We start from the raw sequence: 23,503 nt of genomic DNA, 5'->3' as shown, positions 1-23,503 counted from the left end.
TATAGGTCAATGGACCTATGTGTAGTTTTTCACTTTTATGTTATTTTAACCCTATTGGCATCGACTGCAGACATTTCTGCTTGTCAATAAGTAGTAAGTAAGTAACATGCTACTTTTTCAACAATGTATGATCATAATATTGTCTTCGGTTGTCGCGATAGTTACTCATGAAATAAAACAATATAATAATGGAACAAGCACAACGAAGACTGTGAGGCATTTGTGTTGTATGGTGTTGGACATTTGCAGTTTGTCTAGATTAATTAATTGTTTTTTAACATAGTAATGGTAATTTTTTTGAATATTGTATAACTACCTAGCTAGTCCGCCATTTGTACATTTTTTTTTATTTGTGCAATAAAGTTTAAATAAATAAATAAATAAACTAGCTTTATTAGTAGTGTCTGCCTGCCTTAAAAATCTATATTATTTATGGTCATGGTTCGTTAATATTTCTTATATGTGGGTAGTTTTGCACATTGTAATTTTTCCTCAGTCACCCGTTGACCACGAATGCTGTAAAGTGTTCGAAACGTCGGGATGGATTGTAAGTTCATTATACGCGATTTAATCCGTTTCCATAGTTTTATTTCATAATGTATGATCAATTACGAGGGCGAATACCAATTGATGTAATAAAGCCAAATGTTCATCATTTCGTCGTCACTGTTAAGTAAAAAATCAATGCCTTTACCCACCGTTAACTATGTATAGATGATTGGTTTTTTAATATTAATCCTTCGGCCGCTCAAGCTATTGTGGACTATGACAAGGCAATATCCATTGAAGGCATGCTAATACCTGTTTGTCCGTTCCTAAACAACGCGCCCCGATGACGCATCGCCACGAGCTAATATCAATAACCGATCGACAGCAGCTCATCGGTGTCGCGGTGTAATTTAATTTCAAACTAAACGGTATCAGGGAGTGGTCATTATAGACGCCTCCTGATCTATTACGTAACGCTATTTCAAATGGCTATAGCACTTTCATGATTTTGCGATTGCTATGTAAATGTATACGTATTTATAGATTATGCTAAACAAGAGGACCGTCTGGTTAAATTTTATAATTAAATATGCCACTGCTACTTATTGACGTTAACTGACGAAGTAGCATGACACATACGAACGTTTTCGAAAAATACAATGAACAACTATGCACTACACCTTTATCCATAGGTATTTGACTTAATTTAACTTTAAGTAACTTAAAATTTAAATCGCGCCTTGAGGAATTATTAAACCACAGTCAAATAATTTGATATCAGTAATAATACTCAAAACTGTTTATGGCACTGGTGCCACCGCGAGCTAGTAAGGCAGCTATGAGCTATCGGCTATAAAAACGAACAAAAGATAAGCACTCCCGTGTAAATAAAAGAGACACGGTGGTATTGATAGTTCACCGCTGGGCGAGTACAACTTATTATGGTCAAAGACGATAATGACAGACTAAGTTGACAAATGAAGAATATAACACTTTAAGTTCTCGCGCTTTGTACACAATACACAATGGCTGACGAAAGCAGAATCGAACAAATTTAGGAACGTGACGAAAAACGAACGAGTCGACCCAAGAGTATAACATTATTTTTTATTCGTTTTATACCCGACTAGCGTTCGCCCGCAGCTTCGCTCGACAATTGCGGAATGCTCCACACGAACTTCTACTACCCATTTTAGGGAAGTGGGAGGATAGAAAGAGACCAAAAGTAGCCTATGTCACTTTCCATTATTTCAACTATCTCCACTTAAAACATGCCGTGAAAGACGGACAAACAAACAGACACACACACTTTCCCATTTATAATATTAGTATGGATAGCTCATAGTTTACTAGCTCGCTGTGGGACCTGCAGGCCTAGCACATGATGGCCGCGGGAGTATGTCGCCGCGAGATAGACTACCTGTCCTTGTGTCATTAATACAATCAGACAAAGACGTGTCATCTATCTCGCGGCGACATACTCCCGCGGCCATCATGTGCTAGGCCTACAGTGCCTAATTGAAATCCACAAATCAAACAATTTTTTTTTTTGCATGGTAAGCGATCACCGCCGCCCATGGACACCCGAAACACCAGAGGTAATATAATTACGATTACACGGAATAGGAGCCTACATTCGGTAAGTAGGCCGAACCACTTTGACCATATTGTTCGAGGTATAGTAGGTAATTATTATTAATGATAGAAAAACGCGGGAAATTTAATAAAAAAAGGTTGTACTTATTGTGGGGAAGTCTAGTGAACTATTAATAATAAACGATAACGTAAAACGTCTTCCATTCATTTTTAGGGTTCCGTAGTCAACTAGGAACCCTTATAGTTTCGCCATGTCTGTCCGTCCGTCCGTCCGTCCGTCCGTCCGTCCGTCCGCGGATAATCTCAGTAACCGTTAACACTAGAAAGCTGAAATTTGGTATCAATATGTATATCAATCACGCCAACAAAGTGCAAAAATAAAAAATGGAAAAAAATGTTTTGTTTGGGTACCCCCCCTACATGTAAAGTGGGAGCTGATATTTTTTTTCATTCCAACCCCAACGTGTGATATATTGTTGGATAGGTATTAAAAAATGAATAAGGGTTTACTAAGATCGTTTTTTGATAATATTAATATTTTCGGAAATAATCGCTCCTAAAGGAAAAAAAAGTGCGTCCCCCCGTCCCTCTAACTTTTGAACCATATGTTTAAAAAATATGAAAAAAATCACAAAAGTAGAACTTTATAAATACTTTCTAGGAAAATTATTTTGAACTTGATAGGTTCAGTAGTTTTTGAGAAAAATACGGAAAACTACGGAACCCTACGCACACGTCACGCTCTTGGCCGGTTTTTTTATAGTCTATATTGACGCACACTAGGAAGGTTAACATTTTACACACATAAATTCAGGACAGTATTTCCGAAAGGGTTAGGAACACATGACACCGGCGACACTGCTCGAGTTCACATAAGGAGAAGTAATGTTATGGTAATATAGGGTGTGGGCACAGCGATTACCTTCACCCAAGGAAACCCACAACATCAGATGGGTTGTAGGTGCGTTGCCGGCATTTTAGATCCCTACAACTACAAGTAATTGAAATCACACAAAAAAAAGTTCTATATAAGTATTTAGTACTGAATCACGTATCTCACGTATATTACTGACAAGTTATTCCTGAAAATGTTATTGAAACTTTAAATGAGCTTCGTTGCTTTTGTTAGCCAATCTTCTTCAATTATAAGACAGGCATGAAGTTACGCAAGAAACGTGATATCTTTTGTATTTACCTATCCAAAACAAGCACAAATTATACGAAGTATTGATTTTGTGAAGTACAGAGGATTGTGAAGAGTTAAGGCGTCGACAATTGAAGACTACGTGAATATGGTGGCGTGAACAATGCACGATATAAACATAGCTCAGCTGTTATAAACTATTATTCTATTTAAATATTAAACTTGGCATCGTCACCTACTTTTTAACCGACTTCAAAGAGAGGAGGAGGTTCTCAATTCGTTTTTTTTTATACCTTAAAATAGTTATTTGTTTTACAAGGGGGCAAAGTAGTTGTTTAACCGCACGTGGCAGTATTGATACCCGAGCGAGGGAAATAATCCAATATTGAACCGCGAGCGTAGCGAAAAGTGTAATCTTGAGCGTTGCGAGGGTTTCAAGGCACGAAGGTTAAACAAACTTTGCCACCGAGTGAAACACAAAATTGTTCACCACACCAACACGAAGAAAATACTGACTATAAAAAATCAAACTAAATCAAATCCATCGATTTATTCAATATTTATGATTCAAAATCATCATTTATAGGTAAATTATATTTGCTAGCTTAAGACATCAAGTTAAAATTTGTACGAAATTACTTTGCACTCTTGTGGATAAAATGAAATTTTGCTATAATTTTAAGACCGGTAACTAACCTTTTTTCTGCATATAAAACATTGAAATTGAATTGAAATTGTACCTACTTCACATACTACTTATAATTGTAAGTTTATGATTACGACGATGTTTTATAATACGGAGAAGCTGGAGGAGGCCGCGCTGGACCGCGAAGAATGGAAATACCTTCTGAGAGCCCTATGTCCTTGATGAGGGATAACAGGATATCATCATCATAATAAGCTAATCTATATCATAAATCTCACGGAAAGTGTACTTATGTATTTTTGGTTCCTTTCTTTATACAACGAATGTAATTTTCAGTTCCATGCAGCGGAACAATATTGGCCGCATAGCCAACGTTACTACGAGTATCTTTTAACCTCCGTGGCGAACGAAATGCAATGTCAATGTCGCATTACTCATATTGTGGAAGAGTAACAAAGCGATTGCTACGATGGCCAGGGTCTCTAACCTCATAAACAACAGTGTTAAAAATCTTGAAAACTGACATTTTCAGAAGTTAATTCTTTTTTCAGCTCACTAGCTTGGAAAGGACTTTTTTATTCTTTAAAAACAGATAGCAAAATCGCATTTTATCCACAAGAGTGCAAAGAATATTTGAAATCCGAACGTGTCATTAGTTACTTTTTTAAATATAATTTCTCGTAAAGGCATGTCCCAGACAGGACAATTTTCTCCCCGTGAAATTGTCTTAACAAATCATGTGATGCGAACGTAAAAATAATTTCATATCGAATTGTATCCGACTAAAAACATAAAATTTAAACAATTTTATAACATGATTTTACCATAAAACACTTGAAATCGTACAAGAAATTGTATTTTTGACTCTTCCGTTGTACTTATTCAGAACGCACCTTAAGTAACATTGTAATCTCAAAACGCGTAAAACTGAACGCACCCAAATAGATTTTTCTTCTTGATTCTTAATTTGAAACTTTTGTGGTGTAGGTCGGTGCATCGTGGCAATTGTAATACCTAAACGCAAATTGACTTAATTCCAGTTGTTTTTATTGCGTGTTTCCTCGCTTTAGTGAGGTGAAAAGTTATGTGTTACACACGGGATGCAAAGTTATTTTACCTCGTGTGTATTGCAACACTCTCTGCGCTTAGGATTCTATATTTGAACTAATCGCTTCGCTCAGGATTCTATTTTCGAACCACTCGCTTCGCTCGTGGTTCAACCATAGGATCCATTCGCTAGCTCGTAGTTCAACCCTAGAATCCATTCGCTAGTTCGTGTTGCAATTCCACACTCGGTTAAAATACAACTTTGCTCCCTTGTATAACAAATAACTATTGTTCGAATCGACACATGTACATGCTAAATTCTTATTTACATAGAATACAGTACATTTATTGCATCATAAAATTAAAGAAATGACATGGAATTTTAAAAAAAATTATACTAAATTGTCACATACTTAAATAAATTTATACGACAAAATTCTGACAGTTATGTGGAAAATGACGCCTTCATTAAATTTATTTTACTAGTAAACCGCACCGTAGTTGTACTGTAAGTACCCACACATAGAATTCGACGTCATTCAGTCGTTAATAAGTCCGATCTAAGTAATATTTCTCGTCCTCAAAGTTCTAATTTATAAAGAAACTTTTAATAACGATGTCTTTCAAGTATTAATGGTCACGTTCCGTCCCAAGGTTTTGCAGTTAAAATAAGTACAGTTTTCAAACTAAGTGCATTATTGGTGCATACTTTAAATATTATCAGTTATCACCCAGTGAACATCAAAATAAACAAAACTTATTACCAAATTTTTCATTTTGAGATTTTTTTCTACTCCCGAACTGTTATTCGTCATTTACAGGGTCGTGCATAGATCGTTAAAACCCTACATAAAAGATGCCCGCCCCCGCCCGGCGTCCCGCGCACCCACGCATACGATATAGCTCTTAAAGTATTGTTAGGTAGCCTTTAAGGGATATAGCGTGGGTGCGCGGGGTGCCGGGGGCTGGCGGCGGCGGCGGCGCGAGGGAGTGCGAGCGACAGGGTGAGTGCAGGATCATAGATAGATTAGATAGATAGAATACTCTTTATTGGCACACCTCAGCAAGAGATACAGAAAAAAGATACAGCGGAGACAAAACAAATGATTATAAATAGAGGCCATTACAGAGGATCATTACAGAGGACAAAAGTCAAAATACAGGGAACAGTGCGAATTTCACGAAAGTTATTCTAGAAAACTATTAAAAAGTAAGTGCATGGTCGTAGAAAAAGTATTGTATGCAACGGTGTTTAACTGAGTCAAAAAATACTCGTGGCGTCTTAATAACAATTTTCGGCCTCACCTCAAATTGTTACCCACGCCACTCGTCTTTTTTGACCTCCTTTAAACGCCTGTTGCATAAAATACTATAAAATTATTAAATATTTTTTTCATAACTCAATAGACGTTAAAAAGTATTCGATTAAATCAATTTTTATATTGTCAGACGTCAAGCTTATAGCCCATATTAACAACCCTGCACATATACAGGCTATATAATATTTCATCGTTATTATTTTACTTTACGATATCAATAACCGATACTGCGATTACAGTCAAACGAACATCAATGCAAAATAAATAAATTCGATTTTTCCTCTATTCTATTTTCAGTCGACATGAATTTTTATTTGGAAATGAAGTATCAGTTGCATACATTTTTATCACATTGTAACTTTAAATAATAAACTGCGGATTCCCGGTATGTGAAAAAATATAATTTAACATTAAGTTGCTATATATAGCAACATTGAAATAGATATCATACACAAAATAAAAAACGACAAGGCCCACTGGTGGCCGAGCCGGGAATCGAACCCGGGTCTACCACGGCGGGCAGGTGGTCTAGTGGTAAAGACGTTAGCCGCGTAAGCTAAAGACCCAGGTTCGATTCCCGGCTCGGCCACCAGTGGGCCTTATATTATCACCGGGTACTGTATGCCACTGTACATCCTTTTATGAAACTCATTTGACTCATTATTTCGTTTCATAATCCCACATTTGTATTTCAATGACTTTTACGCTATCAATTAACATATATTAAATATCATACATAGCCTCACAAAGGTATTTCATCATCCTCATCCTCCTTGCGTTATTCCGGCATTTTTGCCACGGCTCATGGGAGCCTGGGGTCCGCTTTGAAAAGAAATCCCAAGATTTGGCGTAGGCACTAGTTTTTACGAAAGCGACTGCCATCGGACCTTCCAACCCAATGGGTAACTAGGCCTTATTGGAGTTAGTCTTAGGTTTCCTCACGATGTTTTCCTTCACCGAAAAGCGACTGGCAAATATCAAATGACATTTCGCACATAAGTTCAGAAAAACTCATTGGTACGAGCCGGGTTCGAACCCGCGACCTCCGGATCGAAAGTCGCACGCTCATATCGCTAGGCCACCAGCGCTTTTCGCGCACACAAAGGTATATATAGGCATATAATTCATCCAGAAACAATTCCTAGCTCTGCGGTTATAATGTAGAAACTTTCAGCGTCATGGACGAGAAAGTTTCCTCCTACCTATTTATATTTACATATGAACTAGTCTACGCTTTGTAAAGTTAAATATAAGGCACTCTATTAACAGCAGCAAAATTGTTTTCAATTTAAATTTAAAAGCTCTCCGCAGAGCAGATTCCTACAGAAAATTGTTATTTTCAGGCCTGAAAAGTACAAAATCATGTTTAGTATTTCGATATAATTCGTTTCCATTTATGCCAAGGATTATATTTTTTGAGATAAATTAAATAATACCTTTATTCGGTTAAGGACAGATTCTGGTTTGGGCAGATTCTGGTTACGGCAGATTCTTTTTAGGACAGATTCGTGTTTGGGCAGAAATTGGGCAGTCGCGACCAAAAACTTTAAGTCGATCAGAACAATCACATTATGCAATTTTATTTTTCATTTTCGTACAAATTGTATGGGGAAAGTTTTCTTCAATTTGTGGATTTTCTAACCGGAAATTTTTTTTTCGTTCCATACTAGCTTTTGATCCTGGATGGAAATAGGATCGAATGGCATAAAAAAAGTTTGTCACAAATTATGTTTTTCTCGCACCCTGTATGTTTTTTCCAAAATCTGTTAGGCACTGGTCCCACCGCGAGCTAGTAAACTGTGAGCTATCGGCTATTTCAAGGGACATAAGATATATATAATACGTCAATTTAATTTTTTTTTATTAATTATGTGCCAGAATCATAAGTTGTAGAAATTGTTGGTATACTCTGACCAGCCAAAGCTGCAGTAGAATTTTTTTTTAATTTATGTGCGTCCCAGTTTTTCATTAAAAAAAATCTCGATTCCGAGCTCTCGCTGATTTATTTATACCTATGTGTGCTTACCATGACTTGTATTCGATTGCGACTCTGGCACACACTGGTGGGAGCAAGACGAGCATACTTTCGATTGCCAGAGTCGTAATCGAATACAACTCATGGTAAGCTCACTGTACACATGAAATAACAATACACTCCTTTTTTTGAGCAGTCCTGTAAAAAGTTCTATTAGGGTTCTAGACACTTTTTTCGATGATTGTATTTCTGCCCAAACAAGAATCTGCCATAAAAAGAATCTGCCGTAACCAGAATCTGTCCAAACCAGAATCTGTCCTTAACCGAATAAAGGAAATAATATACCGGACTCATGTCCTCAAGTTTCAGCGAAAAGCATGTAACTGTTGGAGCGTTTAATCATCTCAATAATAATAACTCTACGTGTTGGTAAGTTACGAAAATTGCTTGCAATTTAAAAAGGTTTCTTAAAACCTGTGTTTTTACTATTTAAAAACGGATGTATTTAATAGTAATTTTGTTCTAAAGTGCAAAGTTCTACCCGTAAGTTTACATATTATATTCCTGTGTCTATCTGTTTTCCGGAAGATCTCTCATCTCTCGGTTCTAACTACAAAAATAAAATAAACAAGTGCCTACATACCTACATACCGTTAATTGGGTTATACGAACGGGTACCGTCATTTCAGGCCATTTATCACATGAGTGATTACACTGATTACCTACTGATTAGCTTACCAGTTGTACCTAGAAGTTATGCTTACCATTACAGAGACACCTTACACATTGACAATGGCTCACTACGATGTGTCTGCAATGTGTCAGTATTTTAACATCTCTTATTTAGAGTGCCTTATGCCAAATATACCACTACAAAATTGGGAACTGAGAAAGCGTAAAAGGTCTAGTGGCCAGAGCACGAACCGTTGATTGGACAGACCGACATCTCAGAAGGTGCCATGACTGTTCTGGATCTCCACTAAGCAAACAACAGAAGCCGATGTAGATAAGTAATTAAGATTAGAATCGTCGTTGAAGAAGTTGACGGACCTCAGCAAAAACGTCTTGAGGTAAAGAGGCATATCGCTTTAGAAGCGGCAAAAAGGTAGTTTTTTTTAATGAAAATATCTCAAAACATATTTCAACGCACCCCAATCTATTAGAGGATCATATTTTATATTAAAGGAAAATGGAACAATTCTCCGCTTCCCTCAGGACTTGAACCCGCGACTTTATAACCTCGCAACCAGTAACAAGCAATTAAAATAAAATTACGGAAGACGCAATAAAATAAGAGACTGAAATTGACTAATAAAAACTTGCAGATTGTGTTTCAAACAAAAATTATGTTACAATATATATTCGTATTGTTGATACACATAATTACGTTATAAGCCACAGGGCATCGCAGTCATATCGTAAACTAGGGTTACATTGATCAATGTCAAAGTTTAAACTTCTCTAACATAAAAAGAAAAAAAATGATACGGTTATGGTTTTTAATGGTAATCGAATATTACAGAAGTATTTTAACTCAAGGAAAGATAAAAATCGGTTCGCAAGTTCAAAAATTACAACAGTTTAATGCTACTTTAGGGTTACTTTGATCAAAAATAAAAATTACCATCTTGGAAACATCAACTTTATTTGCGATTGTCTCAATATTTATCACAAGAGAGATCAATTTATCAGCCTCAATAGGTAAGTACCGTGACATAATCACACAATAATCATGTGTAATTATGTGTAAGTATAATCAATGTTACCCCATGTATTGTGTAAATTAGTAATTGCCCTAGTTTGAATTAATGACTTAAAACTCAATACAATGGTATAGCTTACCACACTTCTGGCAAGCCAATACACATATTTACTAATAAACCTTTTACTTTAATACCCACTACGTTCGTGAGCGTCAGGACCCCTGGACCACTACAGATATTTGATGTTTAGTACCTACTAAAATTTAGTACCTATTTGATACTATTTGGTACCTGAGTACATATATTTGGTACCTCCACTGATATCGAAAAATCGAGCGAATAAAGTGGCCAGACATTCTGACGTCAGGACAGACATTCTGATGTCTGGACCATTTTTGGTTTACATAGTTCTAGACAACACTACTAATTGATATCTTAGTCAATATTTACTACCTATTTGGTACCTGTCAATATATTTTTTTCAAATTTTTTTGGCGTACCAGAAAAAAGTTATGACGGAATTTAAAGTTGTGAGCCCGGCCGTGCCGTTGGAGTATGTAGCGCCTGTCAAAAGTATAGAGGCAAATCCGCCTGCCCTCCTGCGCGCGTCAACTTAAATAGGAATTTAGTTTTAGGCACTCGCACATCATCTCTACTACTGACTAGTGGCATTAATATAGTCGAAATATAATAGTTATTTGTTATACAAGGGGGCAAAGTTGTATTTTAACGCAGAGTGTGGAATTGAAAAACGAGCAAGTGAAAGGATTCTATAGTTGAACCACGAGCGAAGCGAGTGGTTCGAGAATAGAATCCTGAACTTGCGAGTTTTTTAACACACGAAAAGTAAAATACATTTGCACCCGAGTGTAACACAAAACTTTTCCCCTCGCTATAGCGAGGAAACTACAACGCAAAAATTGCGTTTATCACTGCTTCCAGAAGTTCCGCAGGTGGTAAATCATCTTTGTAACTAGATTCACCTACTTTTATCAATTTTAAAGCAGTCAATTTGACTTTATTCAAGGTCAAATTACTTTACCCACTAGTGAATAAAATGCGTTTTTACCCGCTGGTATTAAAGGACAAAATACGTATTTTCGAGCTAGTGAGGGGAAAAAGTAATTAGTGTAATTACACTAGTTTTCCATTTTCCTCCTGAGAGATCTAAACACGTGGCAACAGTTGGGCAAATTCTAGAGGGGAAATAGCATAAACTGTTATAATTAACAGCGTCATTGGTAATATTGGTATATAGGATGTATTTTGATGATGTGGACCAGTCTATGGTCCACGAGCTCCGTTATAGGGGTTCATCATATAAATAAACCACTGCTTTCGGTAACATTTGTTTTTTGCATCGATTAGTGTCAATTATGAATTAAGAATAAATACAAACATCAAATCAATCATCTACTATCAGTACCTACAACCACAATGCCGCCAAATCTGCCATACAGCTCTACAGCTGCTGAACAGTCGCAAAAATGACCGGCTGTCAGGGGTAAACTGATTTACAAATTTCTCCGCCAGGAGATGTCTCTCAGGGACATGACATGAGATTAGACGTTATTGAGACTGTAGGAGGTTCTCTCAGGAGGAAAATGGAAAACTAGTGTAATTACACTAATTACTTTTATATTTCGACTATATTAATGCCACTAGTCAGTAGAGATGATGTGATGTGAGAGTGCCTAAAAATAAAATCCTATTTAAGTTGACGCGCAGGAGGGCAGGCGGATTTGCCTCTATTCTTTTGACAGGCGCTACATACTTCAACGCCACGGCTGGGCTCACAACTTTAAATTCCATCATAACTTTTTTCTGGTACGCCAAAAAAATTTGAAAAAAATATATTGACAGGTACCAAATAGGTAGTAAATATTGACTAAGATATCAATTAGTAATGTTGTCTAGAACTATGTAAACCAAAAATGATCCAGACATCCTGACGTCAGAATGTCTGGCCACTTTATTCGCTCGATTTTTCGATATCAGTGGAGGTACCAAATATATGTACTCAGGTGCCAAATAGTATCAAATAGGTACTAAATTTTAGTATGTACTAAACATCACATATCTGTAGTGGTCCAGGGGTCCTGACGCTCACCTACTTTCGCTTAGAAGTTATTTGAACATGAAAAATAGCAACTAACTATACTTATATTTTGACACGTGATCCGCACTGCTCGCGACCATACTTGTTCACTGCATCAGACCAACTGATGGCAGTAACTATATATAGATATTGCCGATCTTAAAAAAAAGGATAAATGCGTTTGGAAACGTAGATATTAGCGTTTAATAATAAAACGATTTTTTTATCAATGTAACCCCAAGACTCAAAGTAACCCCAGTTTACGGTAATACCTCATAAATCATTCATAATTAAACCTAATTTTATAAAATTTCCTTAAAATACATATATGTAGGTAATAATTTTAAAATCAAGTTTCCTGAGAACTTTCTTTCTTGTTGAAAATACCTACATAGATAATACTTTACCAACCTACCCTAGAGAGGCCTACTGTTTAATATTGCCTCCACTTGGCTAAAAAGGGATGCAATTTCTTCAAAGGTGAGATGGGTGTTACCCAAAACTCTTTTAAGATGAAATTTGGCGCTCCTTATACCGGCCTCGACGTATCCGTTGAAATTTGGCGCGTAAGCTGGTGCGAATTTAAATTTAATTCCTTGACCAGCTGCAAATTCAGACAAGTCACTTTTATATAACTTAAAAAAATCATTAATTTCTTTAGCTGCAGCTACAAAGTTTCTGCCATTATCGCAAAACAATTCCGCAGGTCTGCCGCGCCTAGCGATAAACCTGCGTAGAGCTAGCACAAATGCATCTTTAGATAAGTCGCTCACAGCTTCTATATGAACACATTTATATCTTAAGCATATAAACAGACACAAGTAACATTTGGTGATTTTGCATCCACGCCCCCGGCGATCTGTTATTAAATAGGGCCCTGCCATGTCTACAGCTGTTGACGTGAATGGAAAATCAGCCTTAATTCGTTGCGCTGGTAAATTTCCCATTATATTTTTTAAAGTTTGGCCAGCGATACGAAATCCAGAGATTTACCTACGAGAAATAATTATGTATTTATTTCAGTTCATATTTATGGGCCTTTTTTCAACACTACTTCACAACACAAACTAGTACATTTATTTTCAGTGTGCGTAGCCGAATGCACAAACGCTCACGATAATAATATTTTCCACCGTCGATATCTCTTTCGTAGCTATCTATCTCTATCGCTCTTGCGTATTAGCGCAAAAGAGCCAGACTACATTTCTGCGGCGTTTCGGTGGCGTTTCGCGTCGCAGAAATGCCATTGGGTTACGGGGCCAGGTCGAAACCTCGAATTTACTGAAAAACGTCGTATAATTTCCTTCTTTGCACGTATACAGATACACGTGCCACCACTCGTGTCGCCACTCGTTTCGAATTTCCTCTTCTTCGTACTTGTATCGTAAACGTAATCTACTATTATAATTTAACATCTACTAATACTACACAACTAATTTTTCAGTACATATGTTGTTTTTTTACGCACTAGTGCGAGAAGTGGTTCATTATATGCCAGGTCTAAACTTCGGAGGGCCATCTGTACTGAAAAACGTCGTACGGTACACGTGCGAAAAGGAAAGTCGTAACTCGTGTCGATTTAAAACACTCCCTTTGGTCATGTTTTTCATTTATCGCCACTCGTTTGGAACTTCCTTTTTTCTCACTAGTATGCAATATGCTCTATAGTGTGTGCAAATAAATTAAAAAGCAGGGTAAAATTGACTATTTCGCAAAAAAAAAACTTAACAATCCGCTTTAGAATATGTAAAGTAACACTTTTTAGCAACTGAATAAAACCATGTTTTACACGGTAAATAAAAAATCTTTCAATAAAGTTATGCAAAATCCAATATTTCCGTGCGTAAAATCGAGAGCAGCCGCATATTGGATCCAGCAACGCAATTATTTATTGCACTAGGTATTTCATACACAAATGAACGGAGGTGTGGAATTCACGTACGACACCCGAGCATCGTCCATGAGCTTTTGACTTCGCGGAATATTTTAGACATGAATAGCGTAAACAACACCGAAAATATATGTAACTAACTTTTGCCCGCGGCTACGCTCGCTTTCGAAAATTGTGGAATGCTTCATACAAAAATCCACCCCCCATTTTAGGGAAGTGTGAGGTTAGAAAGAGCCAAAAAGTAGCCTATGTCACTCTCCATCCCTTCAACTATCTCCACTTAAAATATCAACAATTCGTCGCTCCGTTTTGCCGTGAAAGATGGACAAACAAACATACACACACACATTCTCATTTATAATATTAGTATGGGTTTTGGGAAGTTTCTACAACCGTTTGGTCACTTCATTTTCGAACAACGTATTTCAACAACTCATAAATATTAGAGGCTAACTAGCACAAGAGACACTAAGGTGAAGTGAGAGATAAGTTGAATAACGTCCAAGACATTCGATATATTATCGTGAAAATATACGATGTGTAGCCGTATTGTACCAGGGACCAGATGATGAATCCCTCAATATACGAACTTACTTGTGTTTAAACATATCTTAATATTAACTAAGATCTATTTAAGAAGTCTGAAATGACATTCAATTTCATAATGTTTATCCCCATGGTAAATACTAGTACTCATTAGCGTAACATGAAAAGATCGGTGAAGTGCGTATCGATCAATCCATTTGCGGTACATACGACCTTTGACCAGGCAATTTCGACTAATAAATTATCGAGTACAACTTTGATTACCGAAAACTACTATCCATAGTATTTTTACTGACTAATGATTGGCTTCGTGTTGTACCTCTAGATAATTTACCTATGTAGGTTTTATTTTTTCTAACTCACATCCAGTAATGTTGACTCTGATTACTTTGAAATTCGTTTTTTATATAAAAGTTACCAAGCCGAGGAGCAATTTCAACTGCATATATAATAATAATAAGTTTCATTGATATTTCGTTGACATCACCATCCCCCATAATGGCAATCTCGTGAAAGCCGAGAAGGACAAGTCCACCTAGACTTGGCCTACGAGATAACCGCCATGTGGGATGTTGATTAGACGATCATTGTCCCGATAGTCGTTTCAGCGGACGGTCTCATAGCGAAGAGTCTCGACCATCTCGAGAGACTCTCGCTAGGTGGTTGCATCAAGGGTCAGATGCAGAAGGCGGTGATCTTGGACACGGTGCAGATAGTTCGACGGTTCCTCTCTCTGCAGCCCTAACCACCGGCAGCTTGCAGCCCTGCGCCGCTGCTGGCGGCACCCTAGGTTAGATATTTTTATAATGTGTTTATATGTGTTATATGTTTTTATTATTCATATTATAAATAACCTAACTTAAAACGTAAAATATATGTAATGTATACGTATGTAGGTGTACATTACATCGTGTAATATACAAACGAGGGCAGAGATAGAAGCAATTCCGTACTCCAGCTGCAACTTTGTTCATAACACGTGATTCATATATAATGTTGCCTTTACGGACTAAAAAATATAGGAACGCAAATATTATGAGACGCTCGGAATATAAGAGCCGGCCTTTTGTGTTGGGAACGTACGGAGTTTTATTTAGGTTTATGAGTTTACCTGGATTTAGCATTGTAAATATGACATACGACCAATTATGAGAAATTAAATTGTGAAAAATAATACGCATGTAGGCGTTGTTTTTAACCTTTTATAAACTTGTACATTTCGATACGAGTGCGAACAACAGGAAGTTGAAACGAGTGGCGATAAATTAAAACACGACCGAAGGGAATCGACACGAGTTACGAATTCCCTTTTCGCACGTGTATCGAACGACGTTTTTCAGTACAGATGGACATCCAAAGTTTCGACCTGACAAGAAACGCTAGCACCAGCGTAACTTACTGCCTATACATGTCTCTCAAAGTAATAAAACATTCCAGCGAGATACATCGCAAAGTAAGTTACACAAACACTACTGAATATGTCAAGGTCAGACTCGAGTCACAGGTAGATGACATCCTCTGAGCTGGCAAATATCCGCGTGTCACGGCGCACGTTAACTAGCCTATTCCAAATGACATACTAACAAAGGGTTAGCGGAGTCAATTAGCCATTGACAACAGCCCGGCGACATTTAGAGCCGCAGGGCGGGACTCTGTTTGTCATTAATTTGGGGAATGAGGTGACAGAAACACAGGCGCGGTCGCGAACGAATTACAATGCAATTAGACGCCAGCCAGCTGCGGAACTGAATTGTTGATATGTAATTTGACGCATTCATTTGCGTATAAGTCAGGTTAAATGGGCTATAAATCATGTAATAAAATTAGTATATGTAGGTTATGAAAAAATGGCATTGTCATTCTATTTATATTAATACACACTACATTCTTTAATGTGGCGCAAAGTGAATTAAAATTACGTACTATATCTACCAGCGGTACTAATTTTGTTAAAAATGTTTAAATTATTGAATTCATTTTATGCAGGTCAGCAGTTCTCGAAAAGTTTGTACAAAAATTAAGGGAAAAGTTAAATTTGTTTTTATTAATTCCTATTTTGTTACCAAGATTTTGTTGATGAATTGAGATTTTATTAGATGTAGATGTAGATGTAGTGTAGGGACGCCTGGCCGGATACAGGCGGGCTGTCGATCGCTGGTGCGTTCATTCAGCCCAATTCCCTGGAGTTGGAGCTGCAGGTTACTGTCCCGGCTGCCCTCCCACACTTCTCTCCTCAAATCTTCTTGTTTTCCTGCAGAACAGAAGGACATCTTTAAGTTCGACATCCTTGAGTTCATCTTCTCCCAAATTGTCTCTGCCGAATGTATCATATCGCGGTGCCGCATACATGATACATTCTGCTAGTAAGTGCAAGCTAGTCTCCTCCTTACCACAATGTGGACAGGATTCGTCGCTACTGATACCTATTAACTTCATATGTCTGTTGAGAGTGTTGTGTCCCGTTACGATGCCGGTCAACATTCTTAGACTATTCTTACCTAGTTTCAAAAGATACCTAGTTCTCCTTTGGTCTCTACCTTCTATCATCATCTTCGTTTGTCTACAACTGGTCTCTTTTTCCCAGTCTCTTTGTGCTTCCATCTCTTTTATCTTCTCAATGACTCCTTTCGTGACGTCAGCTGACATCGGCAGAGCCGGTTCCGGACCCAAGAATTCCGTCTCCGCCCCCGCCCTTGCCAACTCGTCCGCTTTCTCATTACCTGTAACTCCCTGGTGTCCCGGTACCCACGCAACCGTTACACTTCTATCCTTGCTTATCGAGTTGAGCTCTTCCCTACATTCTTTCACCAGGGACGAGGTCACCGATATTCTCTTCAGAGCCTTTAGCGCCGCTTGGCTATCAGTGTATATTACCACGGCTCCATCTTGTATGTCACTTTCTTTTATTATACGTGCACAGCGCGCTATGGCACATACCTCTGCTTGAAACACGCTAGTGTATCTCCCTAGTGGTATTGACACCTTTTCTCCTAGTTTCGGGATTACTATTCCCGCCCCTGCTAACTTTGTAGAGCTTCTCCTAGAGCCATCTGTGAAGCATATAGTCGTTGGGTGCACGACCCCTACCTTCCAGTTGTCTCTTTCTCCTATATGTACCCTGTACTTCTTATCGAAAATCTCCTCCCTCTTTATGAGGTCATTATTGGCCATCAGCATTTCTAGTTTTGATAGTGCCTCTCTTGCATGTCTCTTGTCCACACAACTTCCTCTCCATTCCTTACATGCTTTCATTCTGTACCACTGTTCCATGGCTCTCTTCTCTGCCTCAATCCAAAGGGGCTTTAAGCCTATCAGCACCTCCATAGCATGAGTCGGGGTGGTTCTCATAGCCCCCGTCGTCATGAGGCAGGCTAGTCTTTGTACTTTTGTCAGATTCTTCCGATATTCTCCAATATGGGTCCTGTGCCACCAGATCACTGCCCCATATAGCACCCTGGGTAGGATAATAGCCTTGTAAATCCAGTGGATCATACCCGGCTTCAGTCCCCAGTTCTTCCCCACTGCCCTTTTACATTGATACAGCGTTCTTATGGCCTTAGCCGTCTGCTCTCTGATATGAGTCCCGTATCTGAGTGAACTGTCAAGAGTAATACCCAGATATTTGAGCTCGTCTACCATTTCTAATTCTACACCCTCTATCTTTATGGGTTCCATCTCTTTTTTCCTCTTGTTAGTGAATAACACCAGCTTAGTTTTCGACGGATTGAGATCCAGTCCTCTCCCTCTACACCATCCCAGTACCTGCCTGAGACCTCTTACCATTATGTTCCTCATGACACTAAGGACCATACCTCTCACCAGTAGTACTCCGTCATCAGAGTAGGCCTGCATATACAAGCCTCCCCTGTTGAGTTCTCTTACCATAGAATCCAGGAGTAGACACCACATCAAGGGTGACAAGCAGCCTCCCTGCGGGAACCCCCTCCTGGGACTAATCGTCTTTGTTGTACCTCCCAACTCCGCCGTTATAGACCTGCACCTAAGCATACTGCCTATCCACTGCGCTAATGTCGGTCGGATGCCTTCTCTCTCTAGACTCTCTTCAACGGCCTGGAAAGTAGCCCTGTCAAAGGCCCCCTCCACGTCGAAGAAGCAGCCTAGAGCGTACTGTTTTGATTCTAGTGCCCTTTCTACCCGCACAGCTAGGTTATGAAGAGCCGTCTCCGTTGACTTCCCAGCCATATATGCATGCTGATTCCCGTGAATCGGGTGTTCACTGCAGTTGACCTTCTCTCTAATATGCTTGTCCATCACCTTCTCTAGGGTCTTTAGGACAAAAGACGATAGACTTATGCTTCTAAATGATTTGACCTCTTGATATGATTTCTTGCCTGGTTTAGGTAGAAAGACCGCCCTTACCTCTCTCCACACCTTTGGAATGTATCTGAGAGCAATACTTGCCCTGTATAGTTCCAGTAGGTCGTCTTTTATGTGCTCATACCCTTTCTGCAGTAGTACCGGTAGGACTCCGTCCGGACCCGCAGACTTGAAGGGTGCAAAGGAGAAGAGCGCCCACTCTATCCTGCTCTCCTCCACCACTTCCGCTGCTCCCTCCCAGTCGGCCTCCTCCCGGCTTAACTGCTCATCTGTCTCTGTCACCTCTTCACAGCCCGGAAAATGTGTGCTCAGCATAATACTCAGTACCCTCTCCGGTTCTGTGATTAAGTCTCCGTCCACTCTTAGGCTCCCCAGTTGGCACGCCCGGTCTCCAGCTAACAGCTTTACCACCCTCGCACCTTCTGAGTAGCTGTCTATGTCTTCTGTAAATCTTCTCCAGCTTTTATTAAGATTTTATTAAGTTTTATTTCGTCATTAAGGTTCTCTAGTATCTATATTTTCTTAATTATAACAATTATCCTGTATATATCTTACGAAAGTCGAATTATATTACTAAATGTTGGTAACAAAATAGGATCAATTAAAATTTGCTGACGTGGCATTGTACAAAGTTGACGGGAATTGCTGAGGTACTCTGGAAGAGGCCATCATTCATGTTCCTGGTTTATCAAACAACTAATCAGCTCCATTAAAGCCTAATAATTGACCAACTGCAAATCGAATTGTCTCATTCGGGTCAGTTAGAATCTAGGCTAATCCGATACCGAGCCATAAGTCAAACTATTTGCCGAAATACTGACACGGCGTTAAATTAGCAAAGCTAAACCGCAATCATTTGACAATTTGTCATGTGGAATTTCAGACCGCAATGGCAATTGCATCCGGGCGCGAGTAAATAAAAGCCTACGGTTTTCCCCAAAACTGCACACAGAGGAATGCGTTTTGGCACCAATTCTGCATAATAACCTTCGTGGTCTTGCCCGCTGGGCGTTAGTGTGAAATGTTTTATAACATTGCTAGTTCTTTGCGCATTTCCCTATCGTTAAGTTTCGTAATGTGCTGCGTATTCGACTATTTATGTTCCTCTTATGGACCGTAGACCGGACTCGACAGAAACGGTTTCTTGAAATGTGGCAATACTTAACCATTTTTTTTTTCTCAATGCATGTTTTTTTTATATATAAACTGGCCAGTGATTGACCTTAGTCGCACCTGATGGAAAGTGACGACAAGGCCGAGGTTGTAGCTCACTGGTTCAATAATAGCCTATTCACTCTTGACTTGTAATGTATCTACTTACGTTTAGAAAATAAATAGGCATAACGTATACGATTATTACTCAACCATACTAATATTATAAATGGGATAGTGTGTGTCTGTTTGTTTGTCCGTCTTTCACGGCAAAACGGAACGACGAATTGTCGTGATTTTTTAAGTGGAGATACTTGAAGGGACGGAGAGTGACATATGTTACTTTTTGTCTCTTTCTAACGCGAGCGAAGATGCGGGCAAAAGCTAGTAAACTATATTATTCAGTAGGTATACTAGGTATCAAATACATATTTAAAGGTTGTTTTTAGAAATAGCTTTAAATGAGCTAGCTCACGCAAAAAACACTTTAATACATCAAAATACTTTCTAATTATTTGTATTATCGATTTGATTTATCTTTTATTTTCACAATAAATCAAAATGAAAGAGGCGCTATGGTTTACAGGTTTATATCAATTTGCTAGAGGATACGAGTAATGTGATTGGCTTCCATCACGAGACGTGGATTGTTATACGAAGTAACACTAACTTATTACATAATTTGTAATATACGTTGCCATTAATGTGAGTAGATCAGTCGAGACCGGACCATAGGAGGAAACTAAAATAACATTACATGATGGCGAATAATTAATGAACATTTTTAATAGCCGTTATCGATATCTGTATCATAAGTTCTGTATAATAAATATGCTTTGGAGCTATAAACAAATGCTCTATTTTAAGAAATCTGTAGGGATCTGTTATTGCATCTTTGTTACTTTACGATATTGGCCACCATTACTTGAATTACATTCTATAACGTTTTGTTTAGATGATCATTATTTGTGATTGGAGTTCATCGATGAGTATATAATTTGTTTAATTTCAAATATCGAACGCTTAAATGTGAACTGACACAGTCAATCACTAGTTAATATTACCTCTTACCTGAATTTAGGCTATAATTAATCTGTACATATTGTAGAAAACTTTTTATACGGATTAAGCATTAAAACAGTTCGTTTCATATAACAACACTCGTATTTTAATGCCTTTCATCAATCACCAGTCACATAAATAACTAAAAATATACATACACATATAGGAGTAATTTGCTTAATCCGCAGTTTCATCATCATTTTTAGGGTTCCGTACCAAAAAGGTACAACAGGAACCCTTATGGCGACTCTGTACGTCTGTCACATTACTAAATAACTCGAGAACTACATACTAATGCTATCAGCTTGAAATTTGGAATAGTTGTGAACACTGTTATGTAAACCTCTACAAGTAGAAAGTTTTTTTTTTTTTATTTATGAATTTTAACTGTAGTGAATGACCAAAATGTAAATTTCTAGTTACTAGGTCAAGTGGGGTATCGTTAGAAAAAGCTTAAATTTTATGCTTAATTTAAGTTTTTTCGTGCATACACGTGCGTAAACATAAAATCGTGTTTGTATCTTGGAAACTTTTTTAATTCACAAAAACTTCAGATTTTTACTTTAAATTTAACTACTTACCCTTGCGGATGTATATCGTACTACTTCAAATGAATACGAGATGTTACGTAAACCATCTTCTTTCAAATAATCTAAAAGAAACTGACATACTATACAGTATACTGAAAAACCAACATACTATACAGGTCAAACAAATTAGTTAGCGAATTCACCGAGAGATGGTGCTATACACAATAATGCTCATTAGTACTTCTAGCTTATAGTCTTCTAGTCAAGTCATTAGAGTTATATGAAAAACACGAGATTATTAATATTAACTAGGAAGTTTGATATAAGTTTGCACGGAACCCTCGGTGGGCGAGTCCGACTCGCACTTGGCCGGTTTTTTAGGGTTCCGTAGTCAACTAGGAACCCTTATAGTTTCGCCATGTCTGTCTGTCCGTCCGTCCGTCCGTCCGTCCGTCCGTCCGTCCGTCCGTCCGTCCGTCCGTCCGTCCGTCCGTCCGCGGATAATCTCAGTAACCGTTAGCACTAGAAAGCTGAAATTTGGTACCAATATGTATTTCAATCACGCCGACAAAGTGCAAAAATAAAAAATGGAAAAAAATGTTTTATTAGGGTACCCCCCCAACATGTAAAGTGGGGGCTGATATTTTTTTTCATTCCAACCCCAATGTGTGATATATTGTTGGATAGGTATTTAAAAATGAATAAGGGTTTGCTAGGATCGTTTTTTGATAATATTAATATTTTCGGAAATAATCGCTCCTAAAGGAAAAAAAAAGTGCGTCCCCCCCTCTAACTTTTGAACCATATGTTTAAAAAATATGAAAAAAATCACAAAAGTAGAACTTTATAAAGACTTTCTAGGAAAATTGTTTTGAACTTGATAGGTTCAGTAGTTTTTGAGAAAAATATGGAAAACTACGGAACCCTACACTGAGCGTGGCCCGACACGCTCTTGGCCGGTTTTTATATAAATTGTTATTCCTACCCACGTAGTTGAATTTTGCAATCATCTTATTAAAATGTGCATATTATTATGTACCAAGTAAAACAATAAGCACCATATTTTTTACTTAGTCTGTGTACCTTGAAGGAATAAATATTTCACTTAAATTAGGGATAAAAAGTTTCATTTAAAAAATATTTTCATGAAATTCCATAAAAAATATTACAGATTTATTAAGCTTTAGTATAACAGAAAATATTTTTTAAGAAAAAAAACCGCCGCCTTTGGGGTTCTGGTGAAAGCTACTTGCGAATATTGGATTATGTAGAAATGTGTAGGTATTTTTTTAAACTGCTTTTAATGCTTTAATTATTTGATGGCAACACAATAGTATTTTATACAATCGTGATATAATACAAAGCTTTTCAGTCGAGTACCATGTTTAGGCCACGAAGCTTGCTGAGTGGCCTTATAGTATGGTACGAGAGTGAAAAGCTTAATTATATCACTATTGTATACAATACTTTTTCTACGAGTCATCATCTTCATCATCAATGGACGGAAATATCATCATTCATGCAAGTTAAAATTAATATTAATAGAGTCGTTCACCGTTGTATCAACATCGAATTACCTAGCAACCAATTGTTTGTAATAACCGTCTCTGATTGGCCGATAACGCGACAGATAAAAAAAAAGTTTCAGATGCAGGAAAATTTGCCAGGTATCGCAAATTAGTATAGAAATTGTATGAAGTTCTATTTTTGAAATTATTACAGTTAACTAAAGTCAACTATAATGAGCTTATTATAATTGAGTCGGAACTGCCATAGAGTATCCAACACTGAAAAGTTAGGACTTATAGTTTAGTCTGTGGTGTCCTAATTGACAGATTACAGTCGACAAGTAGAAAAATAAATATACGCATACCGTTGAGGTTTGAGGAGTTTCCTCAATCCCTCATGAATCCGATTATAAGAAATCGAAGCTTGACAAAATTTGACTTGAAAACACTTCTTAACAA

The 23,503-nt window shown here is 37.8% G+C and overlaps 1 protein-coding gene across 1 annotated transcript in view; it reads right to left on the bottom strand.

The window, feature by feature from the left end:
- Positions 1–19,107, bottom strand: part of LOC125231394 — a 31,625-nt gene extending 12,518 nt beyond the window's left edge. Inside the window, exon 1 of the mRNA XM_048136876.1 lies at positions 16,953–19,107. Within this exon, the coding sequence (XP_047992833.1) occupies positions 16,953–19,107 (2,155 nt within the window). The remainder of the gene's footprint in view (positions 1–16,952) is intronic.
- Positions 19,108–23,503: the final 4,396 nt, after the last annotated feature.

The sequence above is a fragment of the Leguminivora glycinivorella genome, chromosome 1, assembly GCF_023078275.1.
Source record: "Leguminivora glycinivorella isolate SPB_JAAS2020 chromosome 1, LegGlyc_1.1, whole genome shotgun sequence".
Lineage (NCBI taxonomy): Eukaryota > Metazoa > Arthropoda > Insecta > Lepidoptera > Tortricidae > Leguminivora > Leguminivora glycinivorella.
The sequence above is the reverse complement of the archived record's forward strand: the minus strand, read 5'-3'. Positions and strand labels throughout refer to the sequence as shown.